The sequence below is a fragment of the Vanessa cardui genome, chromosome 12, assembly GCF_905220365.1.
Source record: "Vanessa cardui chromosome 12, ilVanCard2.1, whole genome shotgun sequence".
Classification (NCBI taxonomy): Eukaryota; Metazoa; Arthropoda; class Insecta; order Lepidoptera; family Nymphalidae; genus Vanessa; species Vanessa cardui.
The window spans coordinates 11,862,352-11,884,696 of NC_061134.1; the positions used below are offsets into that span (position 1 = coordinate 11,862,352).

At 31.1% G+C, this 22,345-nt stretch overlaps 2 protein-coding genes across 2 annotated transcripts in view; both read right to left on the bottom strand.

Moving 5' to 3' along the window:
- Positions 1–3,682: 3,682 nt before the first annotated feature.
- On the bottom strand, positions 3,683–17,449 carry LOC124534127 (glycoprotein-N-acetylgalactosamine 3-beta-galactosyltransferase 1). Its single transcript, XM_047109822.1, has 8 exons — positions 17,311–17,449; positions 12,646–12,776; positions 7,778–8,010; positions 7,289–7,427; positions 6,325–6,421; positions 5,945–6,071; positions 5,122–5,276; positions 3,683–3,962 (listed from the first exon to the last, which is right to left on the bottom strand). The coding sequence occupies exons 1-8, from the start codon at positions 17,314–17,316 to the stop codon at positions 3,801–3,803; spliced, it is 1,050 nt and encodes a 349-aa protein (XP_046965778.1). The 5' UTR covers positions 17,317–17,449; the 3' UTR covers positions 3,683–3,800.
- Positions 16,411–22,345, bottom strand: part of LOC124534126 (serine protease persephone-like) — a 31,487-nt gene continuing 25,552 nt past the window's right edge. Inside the window, exons 8-10 of the mRNA XM_047109821.1 lie at positions 19,884–19,999; positions 19,408–19,565; positions 16,411–18,772 (exon numbers count right to left, since the gene is read on the bottom strand). Of these exons, the coding sequence (XP_046965777.1) occupies positions 18,599–18,772; positions 19,408–19,565; positions 19,884–19,999 (448 nt within the window). The 3' untranslated portion in view covers positions 16,411–18,598. The remainder of the gene's footprint in view (positions 18,773–19,407; positions 19,566–19,883; positions 20,000–22,345) is intronic.

The window sequence follows — 22,345 nt, forward strand, 5'->3', positions numbered from 1 at the left end:
GTGCCACCAACCTTGGGAACTAAGATGTTATGTCCCTTGTGCCTGTAGTTACACTGGCTCACTCACCCTTCAAACCGGAACACAACAATACGGAGTACTGTTATTTGGCGGTAGAATAACTGATGAGTGGGTGGTGCCTATCCAGACGGGCTTGCACAAAGTCCTACCAAGTTATACCAAGGTATAAAAATAATGTAGTAAAAAATTTTATGCCTTAGATTTCCAGTTCCAATGATAGCATTTGTCTATAATTTTCTAATCTACACTCAAAGGAACTATTTTTATCTTTTACATATTAGATTAATTGTAGGCTAACTGCGAATATTGATAATGGTATAGCACAATAGGTACATAAAAGGTTAAATAAAACAATTATTAAAGTGAAAATGCTTTATGAAAACAAATGAGATTTTTCACATCACAGTTATTTATTATATAGAGAAATAAATATAATCAAATGTTGAGCAAATTAAAATGTCAATGTTTAAAACCATTATAAAATTAGCGAATACATACATACAAAGAACATAATTTCTTAAAAGATATTATACATACAATATCTTTCTATAAACGATACAACTGTATGTTGACTGTTATAAAATATTTTTCTTCATATATTAGCCTTATAAGATGAAATTGTGGGTTAAAATGATGGCTAGATTATGTTGTTTTCGTTATTGCGATTATATATGCACACATTCTGAACAGAACAGATAACAAGTGTTATTTATATATCTCATCTACGATTTACATGAAAGTAATAAGGCTAAATGAATGTGTTTTTCATCTTAATTTTGTTATGATTTTAATCAAAATAAAATTTCGGTTAATAAAACCTTATTAAATAAATATATAGAAAGATATAATATCCCATAACAATAAACATACAAATAGTAGTATAAGAAATTATTTCGAGATTTATTAAGTAATATCATGATATAGGAAATGTATGTTCAATTTTAATAAAATTTGTACAAATAAAATCTTCGCCAAAATGATTAATTAAATGGTCGTTCAACCTCGAAGTTTATCCTTATCCAGCAAACAAACTAAATGTTCCTTAGAATAAATCGCCATGTTAGCTTACACAGATGGACTAGTGTTTTTAACATATAAACTTAATAAAATCATTAATAAATTTACGTTTTTTTTTCATTACATAATATCTTTTGAAAACTAATTTAATTCCTCAATTAATTGTACAAATTTTAATAAAATCGAAAACGTAAATAAGCTTAAAAATTAAATGACTAAACAAAAATATATATCAGTTACTGGAAAACATCTAAACAATTGGTTAATTCAATCAAAATATATAAACGATCTCTACCCGCTTAGTGTTCATATTGGTTAAAGAAAAAACCGCACTCGATTGGTAGATTTAAATCAAGTATTACTGTTTCGAGCCAGCGATTGGTTAAAATAATCGACCAATTTTTAGTGATTTTTTATCCAATAAAATGTTGCACGTGCGAAAAATGTTTAAGATGTTTACCAGTACCATTACAAATATAGGTATATATAAATATTTTCACAGCAATATACAAAATATTCTAAATAGGTGCTTCACTTTTTATCTAACACAAATAGGATTCTTTGGTGATATTATAAACATAACGACTAGTTTCTTAACTATAAAATAATACACACGAAATTAAACACACGTGCAAAGACATAAGGTTTAAATTCAACTAACTTTCATATTACTAGTATCGAAAAGAACTCATAACTCGACATTCACTCGAAAACTTTTAGTAATTTCTTTAAACGTCATGAAATTAAATGCTCTTAATATAAATGCGTCATGTGGTCTGTGAACGTATGAACTAAATTATTAATATAAAATATAGGAACATTAATAATTTCATTCATAATAACTGAAATTAATTATTATTATTTATAATGGATGTAGAGTTTATATTCTGTGGTAGTAGTGTAGCTGCAACATGAAGCACTTGTTAATATCGTATGTATTACATTAATCTTATATAACTCCACTCGTAGTGAAATTGAGTATTTGACTTTAGGTTACATTTTTTATAACTACTATAATATTCTACACTAAACCCTGATAACAAAAGAAAAACCCACGTTATTATGTATAAAAACTACTTTTATCATTTACTGAAAGCACAAACCTACTCTTATATTTATGTCTTACTTTATATGATGAATAAATGCACAGTTAATGCTATGAAGTGTCATGTCTATTTTTCAAAGATCTTGGTATTTTTTAAACGACCAATCTTTATTTTACATATTATTTGACAAATCATTATTTTGGTTAGGTTAGAATACATACGAACTTTACCATTCAGTACATTTGCAAGTTTAGGTCAACATATACAAATAGTTTGTCAAATGATGTATGTAGGATAAAATGTTTAAAATGGTTCATTGGAGAGGGTTAGGAAGGAATATTTTGTACAACGAAATACATTTCAGTTTAACATCACCTTTACATATTAATATTGTTTAAGAGCGGTCAGTTAAACAATCTTCTTTCAAATGTAAAATTAATGTTGAATACAAGAAAATAATAAACATTCTTAAAAAGCTATTATGATAATATAAATTTTGACAGATGCAAATGAGCTGCAATTTTATTGAGTTCTCTTTTTAAATTATAAAATAAATATTTTATCATAATTCAATAATCCAAAATTTCCAAGACAATTACAAATTGTCTTTTTTTTTTATTCGTAATCCAATTACAGATTATAAATTATAATTTCAAATTAATTAATTAAATTATGTAAATAGTTTTTTTTAAATATATTATGCTTTTTTATAAATAAAATTGTCATATGGCAAGTCTGGTTACATAGTAGAACCTCTAATTATAACTTCATAAATACAGGTTAAATTTTTGGTATGAGATGAACGGAGCTTTACAAGATTTAACTTAAACAATTATTATGCAGATTTATACATAATATGTAATATATTTATAGTGTTATTTGCAATAACAGTACAAATTCAAGTTGATTTTTGTTTTCTAACGAATGAACTGATTAATTATTAAAAAGTCATTTTTCCTTAAACCGACAGTCACTTATTATGTTCTATTTACACGTCTTTTTATTTTGCATACGTATATGCATGTTATGAAATTGTTTCAGTTATTACTGTCGTATACAAATAACATATAAAATGCCGCTTAAGGTAACTGTTATCATAGCTGATCGTTACTTTTGCAAAATGCTAAACTTTACTAAAGCAAATTCGTATCGTACATAAACACATTGAAAATATAACAAATGTAGTTTTCTTTGTAATTGTAAATTTTCAAAGACAGTGAATAAGTAATTCCCATGTTAGTCGTCTTTGCAAATCATGGGAGTTTTAGACGATATTGCCCAGGAATCATAGTCATTGTATAAAGCAATCGGTGATTAGATGAGACAAAACTAATTATGCCACAAATGTTTAAAGGGAATGATTGCCGATTGCCAATGTCTTTTATTTATGTCTTTTTAATTCTCATTCAGTTTGCAGAATTTAAACAACTTATTTAATGTAAATTTATTGGATTGTATATCTATCTAGCTATTAAATAGTTAATTAAATATAAAGCGTTAGGTCTCAAATAAAATACTTATGTAGTTTATCTATGAATGCAGAAAATGTTTAAAAAAATCCATAATAATGTTAATAAAAATAATATAAATAATATGCCATCTTTGTTGCTAGACAAACTTTTTATAATCAATCAATGTTACTAATATGTCGTTCAAGCATTTTGCAAAAGTAACTTTATATATTTTAAAATTTGGTATGTTGACTAGCATAGGAATGTCTTACCGTCCTTCAGTGACCCTGGTGTCGTTCTTGGGCAGATGACCACCTCCGTAGCTGATGCCGTAGGGCCTTAAGTGGTAAATGAGGTAGTCCAATACGTACATTTGTTCTGGGTCCACGTAGTGGAACGATACCGCGTGGTCGGAACAGCAATCAAGGCCCTGGAATATTGGAATATGGAATATTGTGTATTCGGATTTTTATTTATTTATTTATTTATGCTTTATTGTACACCACATGTTACACATTATAATATGTTACAATTTTTGTTTATTCAAAAGATTTACGCACATTAAAATATTTACATTTTTTATAATAACTATTGTTAGCCAAGAGGTCCTCATAATTATTACAGAATACAAGTTGTTGCTAACGTTTTATGCTTATGTGATCTCTTGGAGTTCAAGTTTGCTTCATACCCAATTTCATCAAATTCGGTTCAGCAGTTTGCTCGTCAAAGAGCGACAGAAAAACAGAGATGTTTTCAAATTTATAATATTAATAAAGATTTGAAGACAACATTATGACTGAAAGACAATTGCCTGTGGCGGAGATGAGAATGTTGAGAGGAATGGGTTTTACGCAAATGGATAGAGTGAGACATGAGTACATAAGAGGAGTTAAATGTTTGTTGTGCTCTCGTTGACAATTTCTATTTATAGCACTAAAGCTAAATAACGGCCCTTGAGGGCAACTAAGTCTCACTCTCAACTCGACCGGAAAAAAGTTAATAAAAATCAAATTTAAATATATTTTATTCAAGCAGGCTTCATCAATTGTCAATTAACAAACTATATTAAACGAACCACCGTTTACATTCTGACCGTGGCATGGGAGTGAACACAGTTCTTACTACCCTGGGCTACGACAGAGTTTTACAAGAAAGAGATCGGATAACTTTTTATAGTCCTAACCTAGGAAGTAATGCATTAGGTAATTCATATATTGATTATATTTGCAAAAACACTTTTGATGCCTACGGTACTTGGTAATGAGCTATAATATATATATATATATATATATATATATATATAGCTATAATATATAGCTGAGATGGCCCAGTGGTTAGAACGCGTGCATCTTAACCGATGATTGCGGGTTCAAATCCAGGCAAGCACCACTATCCATATCTATACCATCAACCCGCATTGGAACAGCGTGGTGGAATATGTTCCTAATCAGTCCTTAATGGAAAAGGAGGGCTTAACCCAGCAGTGGGAAATTTACAGGCTGTTACTTACTTATATATCTATGGTTTTTGTAAAGACAATAGCAATTAATAATAGATCTAAGTGCCCGAAATTATGTAACGATATTTACCTCGTCAGTTGGGTAGTAAATGTACTGCCAGTACCAAAAGCCCTTGTCCTTGTTGGGGAACAAATGGTCTTTCGGTACGAACGGGAAGAATCGGCCGCGCTGTAACGAGTCCCGCGAGTCCATCGCCTTCACACCGATGTGTTGTAAGCATATACCTGTACCATATATCTATGTATAGTACGACACAACTTAGATGTCGCATCGGCAAAATTCGTAAAACCGATCACATCCGAATTGAGTACGCTATCCCAAATTATCAATATTTATTTCTCATGCGAATATGATCTTTGCACAAACGTAATAACTTGTAATATCATATAACCTAATATATTCGTCAATTTGACGCGTTGATTTACATGCACTTGCTTTCTCTGACGCGTGAATCTATAGCGATGAATAGCGTCGAATGGCGCGATAGGGAGCTATTTCTATTGGTTGTGTAAATCGGCAGTAATCGGTTTTATTTTCATTCCATTCCATTTTCTGATGCTACATCTAATTTGTGTCATACTATACGAATACATAATCGTAATGTATATTTATAGACAAATTTGTTTCAGCCCAATCAAAAAAGTAAATTAATAAGAATTAAGGCTGTCTTAGTACCATAAGCGCCTAAGTATATTTGTAAAATGTAGTTTACATTTTGATAGATGCCACATGGTTTAAAAAATATTATGTTAAATGCCCACAATATCAAGAAAAAAGGACGTATGTTTTATACATCAATCCAACAACATCTGTCTTTATTCTGACTGCCAAAACCAAGAGCCTTATTGGTCCTTTTAGAATGAGCGTCAAAAATAAGTTAATCAGATTTTACCCATTTCAGCATCTTCTGCCCCATGGTCGCTTGCCTTGCAGAGATGTGGAGAAGGTAAGCCTTTGTTCACGAACCTGTCCAACGCTTCTCTACTGAGTACGTAACCCGCTCCACCGCTCATGTAGCCCTAAAAATAGGCTTAATTCGTGACAACGTATCGCTAATAAAATTAAAACATTATCCCACTTATCAGACACTACCGTCAAACATCAATCATTAGTAACTATAGATACAATGGACCCAAGGTTGGTAGAGTATTGGCCATATAATAAATGGTTAATATGTCTTACAGCTCCAATTTCAGTGGTGAATTATTATCATCAGGTTATCCATTTCTCCGTCCATCTACCTTTATAAAAGAAATAAGTTAATCAAAATACCTGCGCAGTGAAAGGTTTGAAACGACATCCAAAATATATTGGATCTCTGCTGTCATGTTCTGAAAGCATGTATCTGAGATTCTCAACGATCACATACCTGTAAAAAGAACATAAATATATCGTAGTAATATAAAGAGCTTATGATCAATGCATTTGAGTAGCAAAACATCTTTTCATCTAAAATATATGTATAATACGACTAATTTGCAAATTACCTTTAGTCAAGAGACCAGATCGTCCAAAACCGTCTTTGGATTTACTAGTATATAACGTGTTAAAATGCCGTTTAGGCTTGACATTGCTACTTAAACTTATTGATCGTAAAACATTGAGTACATTGGTTCCGAGTGTGTTACCCACAGATTGAGATGACATAATCTACTCATTACTTTTTAACCAATCAAATAACAGTCGGTTTCAGAACTTTCATATTATACCTAATCTTTAAAGCACTTTAGCGGGCCAAACTAACACTAATTTTAGTATTAATGCTTGACTAATATGGTCTCACCGTATCATTATCTTTTAATAGGTAGACTGGCAAAAAATGCTCCTGATGGTAAGTGTGACCACTTACTGCCTCTATAAATATTTTCATTGTATAATGTCTTACAGCATACAGCTACCTACACTGGTACATGTGTGCTACGCTGTTGGTACTTACACGGGACCTGCACAAAGCCCTACCACAATGTAACCATGTTTAGTTATGCTAAATAATTATAAGTTACTAGCGGCCCTTCCCGAAACCATATTTTAGCTGTTTTTGTTGCTTTTTTTCGACATGTTCAACAATTGTCGTCCTTAAGTCTGTCAACTTATTTACACAAAAGCCTGTCTGTTAGTGAAAACCGCATGAAAATTTGTTCAGTACTTTTGAAGTTAATCGCGAACATACAAACAGACAGACGCGGCCGGGATAACTTTGTTTAATAATATGTAATGATATTATGAAACAACTCACGTATCGTCATCAGCCTTTAAGAACCAATCAGCATCTCTCCTGTGATGTTCATAAACGTATCTGAACGCAGCTTTCGTCTTCGCCCAAAGATAGTCTCTGCCTTCTGACACTGGTAGTTTCACGGCAGGTAACGAACTATCTAGAAAACAAAGGAACGACTAAAATAATAACAAGTCTACTTTAACCTTTCATAAGAAAATAAGAAAACCTTCCTCAATATGTGAAAGATGTATATTGTTATAATTTATTTTAATGTTTATTTAATAATTGATGAGTTGGTAATATTGATAGAGAACGGCCTGCTGAAAGAACAACCTTTGGTCAAGTTATCTATTAAAATTAGAATAAATTCCCTTAACGACGTTTTCTAACGAGAACATGATGTACCATTACTATAGTAATGTAAAAAGTGAACGCTGCTCAACGTCCCACTGCTAGACAAGGCTAGTTTTTACTAAATAAATAATCATAAGTTTTATTTATCTGTACCTTCAGTAGTGCTCATAAAAAGTAACTTATTGCATCTCTTTCCCCACGTCGCCTTCACATGCATGGCCTTCTTCCTATGGTTGTTGGGTTGCGTCATAACCCAGCAGAGCACTCTCACACGTTTTGCCAGTTCATCAGCCACCGACCTATCCTCGTCTCTGTGTGCTGGCTCTTCGCTGCCATGATCTATGACACTTGGTATTGGATGTTTCTCAAGGTCTCGCGCTGATTCCCTAAAATAATGTTCGTCTACATTATTAGTTTTGCACACATTTAAATTTAAAAAATTAACCCGTAATTGGTACTAATATAAAAATCTATATAAAGCAAATAAGACTTATTTTATTACATCCAAAGCTATAAAACCTTTTTTTGTGTTTCTACTATGTAAGCGGCTGGATCCCGATTTTAAATGGATCCATAGACAGTGGCACTTTTTAAATATCAATCGTCCTTTAAATCGTCAAACGCAACCATGGGAACTAAGATGTTTTGACTCTTGTTCCTGGAGTTAAATTGGCTTACTCATGATTCAAACACAAGTAATACTGAACGATGGAAGATTATGTGATGCATTTATGGTAATTACCCAAAAAGATTTGTATAAAGCTCGACCAAGCACCGGTCGGTTAACTGATATAATTCCTCCCAAATGTTGTCGAAAATTAAATTTACTTACGATAATAAAAGTACGTATGTTAAAGTTACTTTAGTCAAAAACGCATATAAAATGGAAACTATCTATAATATCCATACAATTTTAGCAGAAAACATTCGATGTAACAAAATTTCTAGCATATTTTAAAAATTGATAAGCGTTTTGTTTTGTTTTAAATATCTAGTAGCAATTATTTCTCTTATCACTTAATGAAAAACGAATATTTTTGTATCGTATTAAAACTTTAGAAGTTATTTATTTTTATGTTCATATTCTATTTGAATAAAGATTAAGTAAAAATTAGAATGATTTGAATAAAAATCTATAATATGATATTTGAAATGGTCGAGACAAAATATTTGTAATATTAAAAAACAATATGTTTCAGTATCCACTTAGAATTTTCATTTTAGGAAACGCCTTGAGATATTTTACTTCCCGTACCCAGAATTTTTGACTAATATAATTTCGTATATTTATACCAAACACACGTATTTATTTACGAGAAAATAATTGAGAAAACGCAATGCAAAAGTATATATGAACGAGTCCATAGAAGATAACATAGAACGTTCTGGGACAAGCTAAATGAATATTAGCGAATTCAAATTTCTTAGATATGCTGCCAAAGTATATTAATAACTCTTATTCATATCCGTCTAGTTAATATTTGATAGAACGATGTATCACAACTTTCCTAACTATGCAATAACGTCTAATGTATTTCAAACGTATGAAGCCGATAAATTGATTGATATACATTGTATGGCCGATAAATAATCCATGCATCGAGTTGTCTGATAGTGTATTTCTATTCAACTGCATCTTCTCTATTATATATAATAGACTAGTTTTCGCCCGCGGCTTTACTCCCGTTTTAGGGTGATGGTTGCCATGTGTTAGGCAGAAATAGTAGCCTATATCCTTTCTTGGAATACAAGTTTGCTTCATACCAAAATTCAACAAATTTGGTTCATCGGATTGGTCGTGAGAGAGCAACATATTTATATAGATTTATAAAAGCCGGTTTCTCTTACATTTTTGTAATGGATTTTTGTACAAAAATAATATGAAATATAGATTTAATTTAAGGCTCAACGTAATTTTAACGAAAATGCACTCGTTACAATGTATTTCTTTACTATGTAGTAATAAAAACAAAATAAATATACACTAATTTTCTCTATTATATATTATATTTATCTGAAAAATATTTGAGGTGAAATTTGACGCGTAAAATTGTTCGGTGCTTTTATTTAAATGGTTATTAATAAAATCGAAACTATTTTAGGTGTTGATTAATCAAAGAATCTTTTAAAATTTAATTATTTTAATTATGAGGGACGATGTTCTCTTCCATTCAGAACGAATTAGATATATGAATTCTAAATAATATCACTTAATAATCGTGTTACACATTTACAGTTGTTCCTATTAGGGTTAAAACTGTATTGTACGAATTGAAAATAACATTTAAGACCGTACTTCAATTTTAAAATATTAATAAGACAAAGAATCAAATAATACTTACTTACTATAATTTTGGATACATTCATTGAAGGATTTTTATGAAAAACCAACCACTGCTTCAATGCGGGTTGGTGGAACTAATCACAGTTCTACCAACCCCCATTGGCACAGCGTGGTGGAATATGTACCAAAAGCCTCTCCTTAATGGGAGAGGAGGCATTGGCTCAGCAGTGGGAAATTTACAGGCTGTTACTATTTATTTATTATTTTTGGGGTTTGGTGTCATATCTATCTTTCTTAAGGTTGCAGGGCCCGAGTATACCGATATGAGTTCACATTTTACTGTAATTAACATAAAACTGATTATATAAGATTTTAAATTACCTTTTTTTTATTATAATTTATTATTTTTTTTATTTATTTTCACTCATATAATATTACATTTTTAAATATAAAATACAATCATATAAAATATATTTAAAAATATAAAATACAGAGGCCAACCAGTGGCGGGAACAGGGTCCAAGCCACCGGTGGTCAGGGCTCCAAAGAACTTCTCACAATACGCGCCGTGCTACTTACGAGACTCTTAAAATATACGTATATAATATAATATCGTAAATATCCCGTAATTAATAACTGACTACATAAAAAGTAGTGTCTCTTTTAAAGAAATGCTTTTAAGTTTTCTTTAGGATATAAATAAGTTCAAAGGAAATCCTGCCGAAGAACGTTATATAAAAATAATAGCTAGATATCAAATTAATTTGACGATCAACCACTAAAACGAGAAATAACCCGCGGACACAACTAGTTAACTTTATTAAGGACGTATCACGATTATCCTGCTGTCACGTCACGCAAAGCTGCTGCCCCAGATTATATATAAAATAATGCTTAAATTCATCATTCACCATTTATGACAATTTATTCGTCATTTGACAGAATCCTTCGTTTGTTTTACGAAAAACTCTTGGAAGAAAAACTAGTACAAGTGACGTGTCATTTTATATCTAACATTACTTTACCACGAATATTCTATCCTAAAAACAATTGCGTAGACCAAATTTCCAGTAATACGAAGCGTAATAATTTGTTTGCCAAATACTAGAAATAATGGTGATAAGGGTTTGCTGAATGCGACAGCCAATTCGAGCATCGCCATAATGACTCTTTGAATATTGAAGTATTTTTTATAAAGGAATATTTATAATATAGTTATATTAATTTTTTATAATATAGTTTAATGTGGCCTTTTGGAGGTTGTGGGGGTTTTGTTTTTCAGTCATTCATGTGGGTGAAGTACATAAAAAGGAAATTTTATTTGACCATACTTTGCTCTCGATGTTTTCGTTCATGGCATGATACGGGATCCATTGGTACTGTTAAATTACTTGTCTCACTTTGAACGTGTGACTATCAATTAAGTTAATTGAAAAAATAAATTAGAATGAGTAAAAATGTATGTAACTAAAAAATTACTACGAAGAATATTATTTCCAGAAAATTATAGTTGAGGTTGTTGACACATTGAATGCATATATTTGAAACGCATATCGTTGATACATATAAAACACTAATTAGTGTCGCCTGTTTTAAATTTACTTTTAGTAAAATAATTTGACATAAATAATTCATGTGAATATATTTTCAGTTAAAAGTTCAATTAGGCAGAATTCAGTAAAGATCAACGGGGATGAAGACCTATAAAAAAATATATAAAAAAATTACGTTGTAACATAATTTTATTTTGTAAACAGTAATTGTGCTAAAAGTAGTATTATAAAAACAGATAACACATACACTTTTCTAATGAAAGGATACAAAATACAAGCAAAAAGATTCAATTTATACAGTAGTCTTATTGACTAATCAGTATAGTGATCTAGACCAAATTAAAGACAGAGCGAGCGATTTCAGCAGATGTATTATTATATAAAAGTGTGTGACAAATCGGTACGATTTATCAGGCGCTGAAACAACAGCTTTACTTGCTCATTATGTTGTGGGAAAGTATTACTAACACATTCCAAAATACTGACTACGGCTGCGAATTTATTGGTAATGGATGTATATAAATTTTACTGTACTATCATTTTTTTATCCAGGATTACATGATTTACAGCAGTTTATAGCTAACAACAAGGATAGTAAAAAAATTAAAGAGCAACAGTATCATGATAATACAATAGCGACACGCCAAAACCTATTTCGAAATAGTCTAATACTAGCCATCTATTTTACTGTTAATCTATAAACGTGAAACTGGACGTGTCAGTATTGTTCTATCACCAATGGAGGCGGAATCGTCCGCAGATATTCATTTGATGCCTTTGATAACCCTCACCCCTTCGTTAACGAGTGAAACTAGCGGGTAACAGCTAGTTACTCAGATATTTTTTTTGTTTATAATTATTGTTAATATACATGAAGATTAAAACTTATTTATAGAAATATTTTCTAAGCAAAAATGTTTTACTGAAATAGTATTTATTTCTTCTAAATGTTATAGGACGAAAAATGTAACACATTTCTATAAAATTTGATGTTTTTTCTTATTTCTTGTTTTTTTTTTTATTAACTTAACGCCGAAAAATAATATTTTAATTAAAAAGTCATTTTCCATTTATTTTTAAAAACTACGATATAGCTTAAAAATATTAAAAATAAGCAGAAGAAAAGCATCATGCGATTTAAGCACAAGCACATAGAATAGTTTACAGAGGCATGCCATAGTTACCTGTAGGTGGACCAAGCTACATCCCGCGTGAATCCGGCCGAGGTTAGCAGAATGTACGCAAAACTAAAACCGGCGGATATCCCGATCACCAGGGTTAGCACAAAGCGACGACCCATCGACCTGCCCTCCGCCTGCACAGGGTACATTGCGAATCGACCAAAGACAATATTTTTCCCGCTCTATCGTAATGTGTTCACGCAACGAAGTGTCAAACGTCTGAACCGTCAAGTATTTGCATTGTAATTATATATTATTTTTTTTTCCATTTGAACGTACGTAGAATAATTTTGCTACGATCATTGTGACGACCATGGCGGATGCAGTAACAATGAAGTTATGAGAGTTTTATCTTTTGTTAAATAATTATTTTGTAAACTATTTTTAATATTGTACTGCATAAAATATTATTTTAATATTTATTTGAGGTATTTTCAGTTTGCATAGCATATACCCATGTCGCCGTTTTTGTTCTGTTTACAAAGGAGAGACGAATAAAAAATATCCCAAAAATATCTTACAAAATATTATAAATTTAAAAAAAACCTACTGTATTTAGTTATTGTCGGATTTTAACCATTATGAATAATAATTCCTTAAGCTTACCGTCGATAAATATACCGAAATACAAATAATAATAATAATATTATATAACAAAAATGCGTTAAAAAGTTTCTCTAAAGGCATTTTTTTTACCGCAAAATAAGAAATTTGTAAATTGCCCAATGTAGCTAACACGGTTAGGTATATGTGTGTTTGCATGTAGAACTTGATATTTATTGGTAAATATTTAAGAGCAATTTCATTCAATTCAATGACTATGTTATCAGTTCTAAATATGCTTCCATTAACTATCTCAAATTAGGTCTCGTTTATTACAATCTAGTTTCAGACATACGTATACTGAAACAAGGCGTTTAAAACATATTCAACCTAGGTATGTCTTTATACAAAGATATAGCATTTATATTTCTTTTGTATAAAGATTTTAGGTAAGATTTATTTCTTTATGGTTAATCACCGAAAGCAATGCTCAAATTATAACTAAGAATATTTTTACAAATAGGAAGCTACATTATGCAGGAGTGCTGAAATTACAAAATTAAGTTGGTAAATATATTTGATGAAAACAAAAATCTTTTAAAACTTTTAATTTATGAAAGAAAGTCGGCAAAATCCGTCTAAAAATTTAGTTATTACTTATAAAAAACAATATTTAGAATTAATTAGACTCCAAGGCATTTCGATTCGTAAAGAGTAGTTATTATATATTTCTACTGCATTTAGAATCAAAAAGAAATACTTTACAAAATCTTAACTTTTATTATTTTTTTCGATTGGTATTTTGATAAAAGATCAAAAATCTTTATTACAATTTGGTAAGTGCAACTATATAATGTATTATTATTTACCGTATTTCAAAACACTAATAAACGTTCAGCGACGTCACTTCTGTTATATAGGTACTACTTATTTGAGGTTTTAGTTGTAAAGAAGTTAACATTGAGACGAAAATTAATGATGTTTTTCGAGTTAAAATGGAAGTTGGGTTTAACAAACCAGAATAAAAATAAAAATATCGCATCTTCCCTATTCACATACATTATCTGCTCTTATGTGTACAGGTTTATTTGTACAACACTAATATCCTCGCAGGACAGTAATCTTAAAACCAACAACATTTGTTCTATGAATTTTTACAAAATGTAAGATATCCGATACATTTACTTTCAAGTTTTTATTGTTTTCATTTAGTATTAAGGAGTAATCATTCTTATATACGTATATTATGTGGGTAGTCCACATAATGTTAGTCGAAAATTTGTTTCATTTACGCCTCAAAAATCAAAAGAAAGAAGCGACACACAGAGATTAACAGAGTATATTGTCGTATAAAAGGTAATTTGTAAAAAACATATTTCAAAGTATTCTCGTGTTATTTTGTTGCTGGACATATTAGTGTTTTCTTTACTACCCTGTAGAGTTTTTTATATTCAGAGAAATAAATTTAAAATATTTTTTTTTATTGTTGTCATGTATTACTTAAAATATGTACTAGCACAAAAGTTGTCGTTTATGTTATTGGCAACATGGTGTGCTAATCTATTCATGTTTTATAAATAACTGCATATTTCGAGTAATAATCGGACGATTATCTGACGAAATATAATGGAATGAATATAGACATGGGTATGTGTGAAATTTATTCTAGAACATATTTAGAGCATTAACGACGAGTTATCATGACAACGACCATAAATCTACCAACGAAAAAAAATTTGAAATATTCATATAAGTATGAAAACAGAATTTAATAGCGACATTTTATTACGACTTCTTTTATTTTTATCTAAACCTTAAATTATAATACAAATATAGTTAACTAAACGCTCGTGTTCATTAAGATTAAAGAAGAAGATAATTTACAATTAGTTGTCAACTTTTATGTGATTAGGGCTGTCAGACCTTAAAGGAGAAAACCGGTTTCGGAATCCGAGTTAGTAATAGCCCTAAAAGCCGGATATACTGTTTTTTTATAATGCGGTATAAAACAAATACCCGAAACTGGATTAATAATAAAAAAATGATACTCTGCCCAATTTTCAAAAATTGCAATACTTTATTTTGGGAAAATGATGTTATTGTAACATAAATTATTTAAATAATAGAAGAGGGGACGAATTCATAAAATAAATTGACTATCGAAAAATTATTCTTTGGTTATACTAGTTATTCCTACTTCTCTCGAAAATAATAAAGTGTATCTTTATTTACGTTAAGTTATTGCCTTTTTTTTTCAATTTAGAAAATCAGGGAAATCATTCTCCTTATTCTGCAAAAGTTCATAGGCCTGTTAATACCAATAAATGCCAGTCAATGCTATAAGTTATGATTTTTTAAATGGTATGCGATAATAGAATAGTGGAGAGTTGGTTCTACAGTTTATAGGTATGCAGAAGAAAAGAACTGGAATAATAACAGTATGAAGTAGATCAGGCATCCAAGCAGTGGGATTTGTTTTTGTGACTGAACATACAATGAGATCAGACATTCATTTGAATAACTGCCATTGTAGTCTATTAGTTCTAGAACACACAAAGAGAAATAACATAACTTTTTCACTGTAGCGCCCTAGCACCCCAGTAAATTTTTCCCTCATTCACAATTGAAACTATTCCTTTATCCTTAGCTATCCATTTATTTAACGATAGACATTTTCCCATCATAACCAGCTTAATGTTTGATTATGAAGTATGACAATATTTGAACTTAAATTTCACCCATATCACAGAAATATGACAGAAATTTTCAAATAAAAATTCTGTTTTTTATGTTCTATTTTAATATATAAATTTTTACTAACAATAGTTATAGATTGATTATGCAATATTTTTTGAATAATGAGAAATTATAAACATCTATTTTAATAACCCGTTAGAACTGTATTTTGCAAATACCATTTATTTAAAAAGTAAACACTCGTTGCGGGAACACAGATATTCTTATCACATAACAGTTTGACACAATTTATTAACATAAAATTATTTTGACAAATGCTAACCACCACCGTAACTGAAAATGTTATAAGAACAGAAACTATTGTTGAATGTTTAAACAGTAATAAGCGTTGTTTGTTTGTTTACATACATAGTAATTTGTTTGTTTTGTTGTTTACACAGGCAGACATACAATAGAATATCCAGATTACCAAGTGAAAATGTTATTACATATTGATACATAATAAATACCTTCATGAAATAAATTTAATTATTATCTGTATCAGGTTTATATCTCCTTATTTGATATTCCAAATTGTTTTTTTTTTAGGGAGGCCTTTGAGAATATAATAATCCTTGTGTTAAAATTATTGAAGCATTATTTTTTAAAACATTTACAATTAATTACAAATATTTATTGAGGCCATTTAATTAGTCTAAAGTATAAAAAGCTAAAAGTTAAATATTAGAAAGATTATATATATTTAAATAAAGTATAATTGTAGAATATCAATAGTGTTATAATTGCCATTATGTAAAATTCAATTAAAAGACAGTAATGCATTGTTTTATATTTTATAGTCAATAAAATCAATACAAAGTACTTACAAAATTAATGAAATATTTCATTTTTCCAATAACACCTTTTTTGATTGAAAATTTCACATCAAAAAGTTACAACTAAAAGTTAATAAAAGTTGATAGCATTATTGATTGGACAATTAAGAAATAAAAACAATTTACTGCATTTTGATTGGCTATTAAAACATTTTAGAAATATATATTGTCCATAAAAACTGTTACAGTGTAATTAAATTTAATACAATTTTACTACAAAAATATCATAGTATTATTTCAATTTAATTATATTTCCAAAGACTTGCCGCTGTGCTATTTTTCAAGTTTATTCCAAATTTTATTGGGAATTTTCTAAAACATTATATGTACATTTATCTAAATATATACGCCGGTTTAAATATCAAATAAGTTAGTTTTTCAAAACAAATATCACAATAATGTTACTGACATAGATTCAAACTGTTTATTATTTACAGAGATTATTACACATTATCAAAAGGAAATAGATACAGGATGTAAGAGCTGGATAACATTAACAATATTATAATTGTGAACTGATTATAATAGCATAAAAATTAAAATTTATACTTACAACCATACTGCTAGTTTGTGATTTACTTTGTTTTGTACGTATAAATATTTCTTTTATGATTTTTCATTTTATAAAATTTCTTAATGTATTTTTTTCATAATTATCACAATTTCTATACACGAACATTCATGTACACAAGCTTTTTGATCTACTAACTAGCTAAGTAGCTATTTTGACAAATGTCAATAGACTGATATTATTAGATAACTTGACAGCACGACATTATCTTTTTGATGTTGCCGTATAATAAAATAATGTCATGTAATTGATTTTATGTCAATGCTACCAGAACACACTTACCTATATCATAAAAAGAAGTTACACCGCATGTAACGCTAGACAAATATAGGTCACACTTGTTTGGGAAAAAATATTGGAATAATTAATAAAAGGTATTTAGGGTGTTTTATTTTGCCAATCTATTCCGTAGTTATAATCACAGGGACAAGTACTTTTTATGAATATAAATTAAGCTACTTACATTTTTATAGTCTGAATCGCCATCGTGATACATTATGTAAGTATTATATTTTCGAATAAATGTTTATTTAAGTAATAAAATGGCTTCGATTAACGCATTACTTTATTAAATCAACATTACGAACAAAATCTCATCTGATATATGAGGTTTCCTATTAATACGCTTAATTCGTTATAATAAATATAAAAAATAAAAATTAAAGTTATCTATTTATTATATAACAGCGAGTTACTTAATTCTTAACACCAAAATGCAATACTTTTTGTTCTTTATTTATTGTCTAAGCTTACATGTACATATTTTATAATATTTAACAAATAAAATTATATTCCGTTAATATAAATAATATTCTACTATATTCTATTCTGTTCTATTGTACGCTCAATGGTGATAAATTAAGTTGCTACATATTCAAGAACTATATTGTTTGTTTTGAAAATCATATTTTATGACAGAATTGTATCAGATAACCGGAATAATTAAAACTTACTTTCTTATCAGACAAAGGTCAGAATATGTTATTGACATAAGTCTGGATTTGATTATTGTATACATAATAATGTAATAAATAAAGCATTTATAATTACATTACAGTACATGATTGCGTATTGTATGTACACATACTAAAATGTTCAATTATTTGTTCAGTTAAAGAATAATTTAGCCGTTTGTAACTTCTAAACAATAATATGACACAAATAATTTATATACTTAAATCTTATGAAATAATTTTATCGTAAATAGAAATAAATTAATAGGATTAACATTTAAAAATGTTCGATATTTTTAATAATGTCTCAACTATTACTAAGTATTTGAACGTGGCCACACCACACTCTCGATCCAGTCGAGGTATTTTGCGATGCGTGTATACACTCCCGGCTCGGTTGAGCCGCAGCCGCGACCGAACGAAATGACGCCCACCAACCGGTAATAACCGTCGCTAGCTGTCAAACCCTGCAGAGGACCACCGGAATCTCCCTATAAAAAAATTAAGATTATTAAACCGACAGTAACAATCATAATAACGTAATTTTCTTATTAAAGCTAGCAGCTCGTCGTTGTTGATCAAGTTAAAGTAAGACTAAAATATACACATGTCAAATCATATTTTGGTTAATATGCAATATTGTAACGATATAAAGGGTCAGTATCGATCTATTCCAATATATTATTATCAAATAAGTAATCAAAACATCTAAATCAAAATAAACTTTATTCGAGTAGGCTTTTACAAGCACTTTTGAATCGTCATTTTTGGTTCGGAAAGTTGATTCTACCGAAAAGAACCGGTAAGAAACTCAGTAGTCGCTCTTTTTCAGCATTTGAAAAATTCAAAGTCATCTTAGTTAAATACAATTTTTTAAATTAATATACCCTTGGAAGTCAACAGGTATTAATTCCACGATTTTTTATGATCTATAAAATATAATGTATTTTATACTACAATAAAATGCTATTTCTTATAAAGATATCATGTGTGTATATTTCTTAGGTAATAATTAATTTCCTGAACAACTCATAATTGAAAGGGAAGGACACTTTATGTATTAGTTTATATACAGTTTATTTATGGGGTTTAGCATTAAGCATAAGAGATTTTCCGTTGCTCTTACCTGACACGCATCGTGCAACCCATTTGGGTCGCCAGCGCAGATTTGTTCATCGGTGATCTCCCGGGGCAGTTTGAGCCAGTTTTGGTATGATTTCTTGCACGTATTCGTCGGTACGACAAATACGTCAGCCTTCAACAATTTGGGACTTTTCAGGTCTCCTAGTTTTTTCAAAATATTTTTTGTGATATAATGTATAATTAAAAAAACTGTGTTTTATTTTTAATAAAAAAAATATCAGTATTGGAGCAAGTTTAAAAAAAATTGTGTATGTTGACTATGCTGTATGCTTCCCAAAGAAAAATGTGGGCGGGCGGGCAGTATTTCGGTTCTAGTGCACGACAATCGAACTACAAATATGGTATACAAAGAGGATTTAATCAAACTTTTTTTTTTATTCTGTATCAACTTCTACTCGACCAAAGCGGGCAACGGCCAGTTACATATAAAATCAGTAAAATCACACAAGAGGCACTTACTCGTTGCACTAGTCGTTCCCCAACCAGTTAGAGTCAACGGAATAGTTGGGTCTTCCTTGTTTGTGTACAAGCAAATGGCATTTAAATTAGCCGACACTTCAATTGGTCTTTCTAATCTGTAATGAAATAAATATTATTCCTATACTTTTTATTTATTTTCACTCATATAATGTTACATTTTTAAATATAAAATACAAACATATAAAATATATTTAAAAATATAAAATACAGAGGCCAACCAGTGGCGGGAACAGGGTCCAAGCCACCGGTGGTCAGGGCTCCAGAGAGAGGAACTTCCTCACAATACGAGCCGTGCCGAGGAGTACTGCCTTCTGCATCAGGCCCTTGACCCAGCTACCTAACGAGAGCCTCTTAAGGTGTTGGTCGAGGCTCTTGGCCATTAGGCCATTCACTGAAACAACTATCGGCACAATAACTGCTGTATCCACATCCCACATGTCGACAACCTCGTGAGCTAAGTCAAGATATTTTATTTGTTTATCTTTCTCAGCCTTCACGAGATTCTCGTCATGAGGGATGGTGATGTCAACAATTATCGTGCGGCGCTCTGACCGATCTATCACCACTATATCAGGCTTGTTGGCAACAACAGTCCTGTCAGTGATTATAGATCGGTCCCAATACAGTGTGATATGACCATTCTCGAGAACTGGGTCGGGCACATACCTGTAGTATGGTACCTCTGATACCACAAGACCGTATCGAAGTGCAAGTTGTTGATGGATAATCTTGGCCACTTGATTATGTCTGTGCAAATACTCTCCGTTAGCAAGACGAGAACAACCGGAAATAATATGTCTAAGGGATTCGCCCGGGGTGTGACACGCCCGACATATGTCCACCGTGCCATCCCTCACAATATATAGATATATATTGAATAATAGATAATTGTTCGTCATGATAACTTCGTCCATAATCGCACAGACAAAACCTTCGGTTTCACCAAATAGGTTACCGAACCGTAGCCAAGATACGGACGCCATAAAGTCCACATCGGGTCCATGAAGGGCCCGATAGAAGCGTCCGTGTAACTCCTTGCTCTTCCATACCTCCTTGCGGTTCTCAGTACTTAGTACTATAGGCTTGCGCCAGTTCTCTTTGCCTAAGGAGAGCGGAGTTAGCCCCTTGTCCATTATAACTACATCTCGGTGCATATCCAAGTCAGTGTGGAGGAAATACTCCCTGAGTTTGTATACCTCACGGTTATGTAGGGTCTTGGCATTTAAAAAGCCACGGCCACCACATCTCCGTGGGATGTACAATCTCATCACCGAAGACCGAGGATGATGCATTCGATATGCAGTCAGCAGGACACGGACTCTCCTATCCAAGGCGTCTAGTTCTTTTTGAGTCCACTTGAGTATGCCGAAAGAGTACATCAAGACCGGCATGACCCAACCATTGAAGGCGCGAACCTTATTGCCACCTGATAAAAGACTATTGAGTACCTTTTTCAGGCGACCAAAGAAACGCTCCTGCAATGATTGTTTCATGTCGGTCACATTGATGCCTAACGCTTCCGACATACCCAAGTATTTGTATGATTCGTTTGCGGCCAGTGATTTAAAGTTTATGGAATCTGAAAGTTGTAATCCGTCAGATTCCATAATCTCTCCTCGCTTTACATGCATAACCGCGCATTTGTCAACTCCAAATTCCATTCTAATAGAATTACTAAAAGTTTCTGTTACCTTTAGTAACTCCACTAGTTGTGAATCTGAAGGTGCAAAGAGCTTTAAGTCATCCATGTAAAGTAGGTGGGATATTACTTTACCTCCTCTCCGCAAACGATAGCCCAGCCTTGACCTCTCCAACAGAGTACTTAGAGGGTTCAAGGCTAAACAAAACCACAATGGACTCAAACTATCGCCCTGGAATATTCCCCGCTCAATCCTTATCGGTTCGTCATTACTATGAATCGTTCGGCATCCTGGATAGCGAAGGACTGTCCGCCATTGCCCCATACATGATCTCAAGAAACTGCATAGAGTTGTATCTAATTTATACAACTCCAGCACCCTCAAGAGCCATGTATGCGGCACGGAATCATAGGCCTTCTTGTAATCTATCCAGCATGTCGACAGACTCTTTCGAGAACGACGAACCTGTTGGCTAATGGTCATATCAATGAGGAGTAGCTCCTTAGTGCCTCGTGATCCACCCCTACATCCATTCTGAGAGACGGACAAAATACTATTATTCTCTATGTGACTATTAATCTTATCTCTCAGAATGGAGGTAAGGAGCTTATAGACCGTACCGTTATTATTATTAGTACCTGTTGCAACGTAATGTAGTTTTCAAAAACAAAATGCGCTCTATTTTTGTCTCACTCATAATTCCCGATGACACGACGATCTGACACGTAAATTAAAATATTAGGATCAAGCTTAACGTGCTCTAGATATTAAATGCCATATTTATAAAAAATGTTTTTTTTT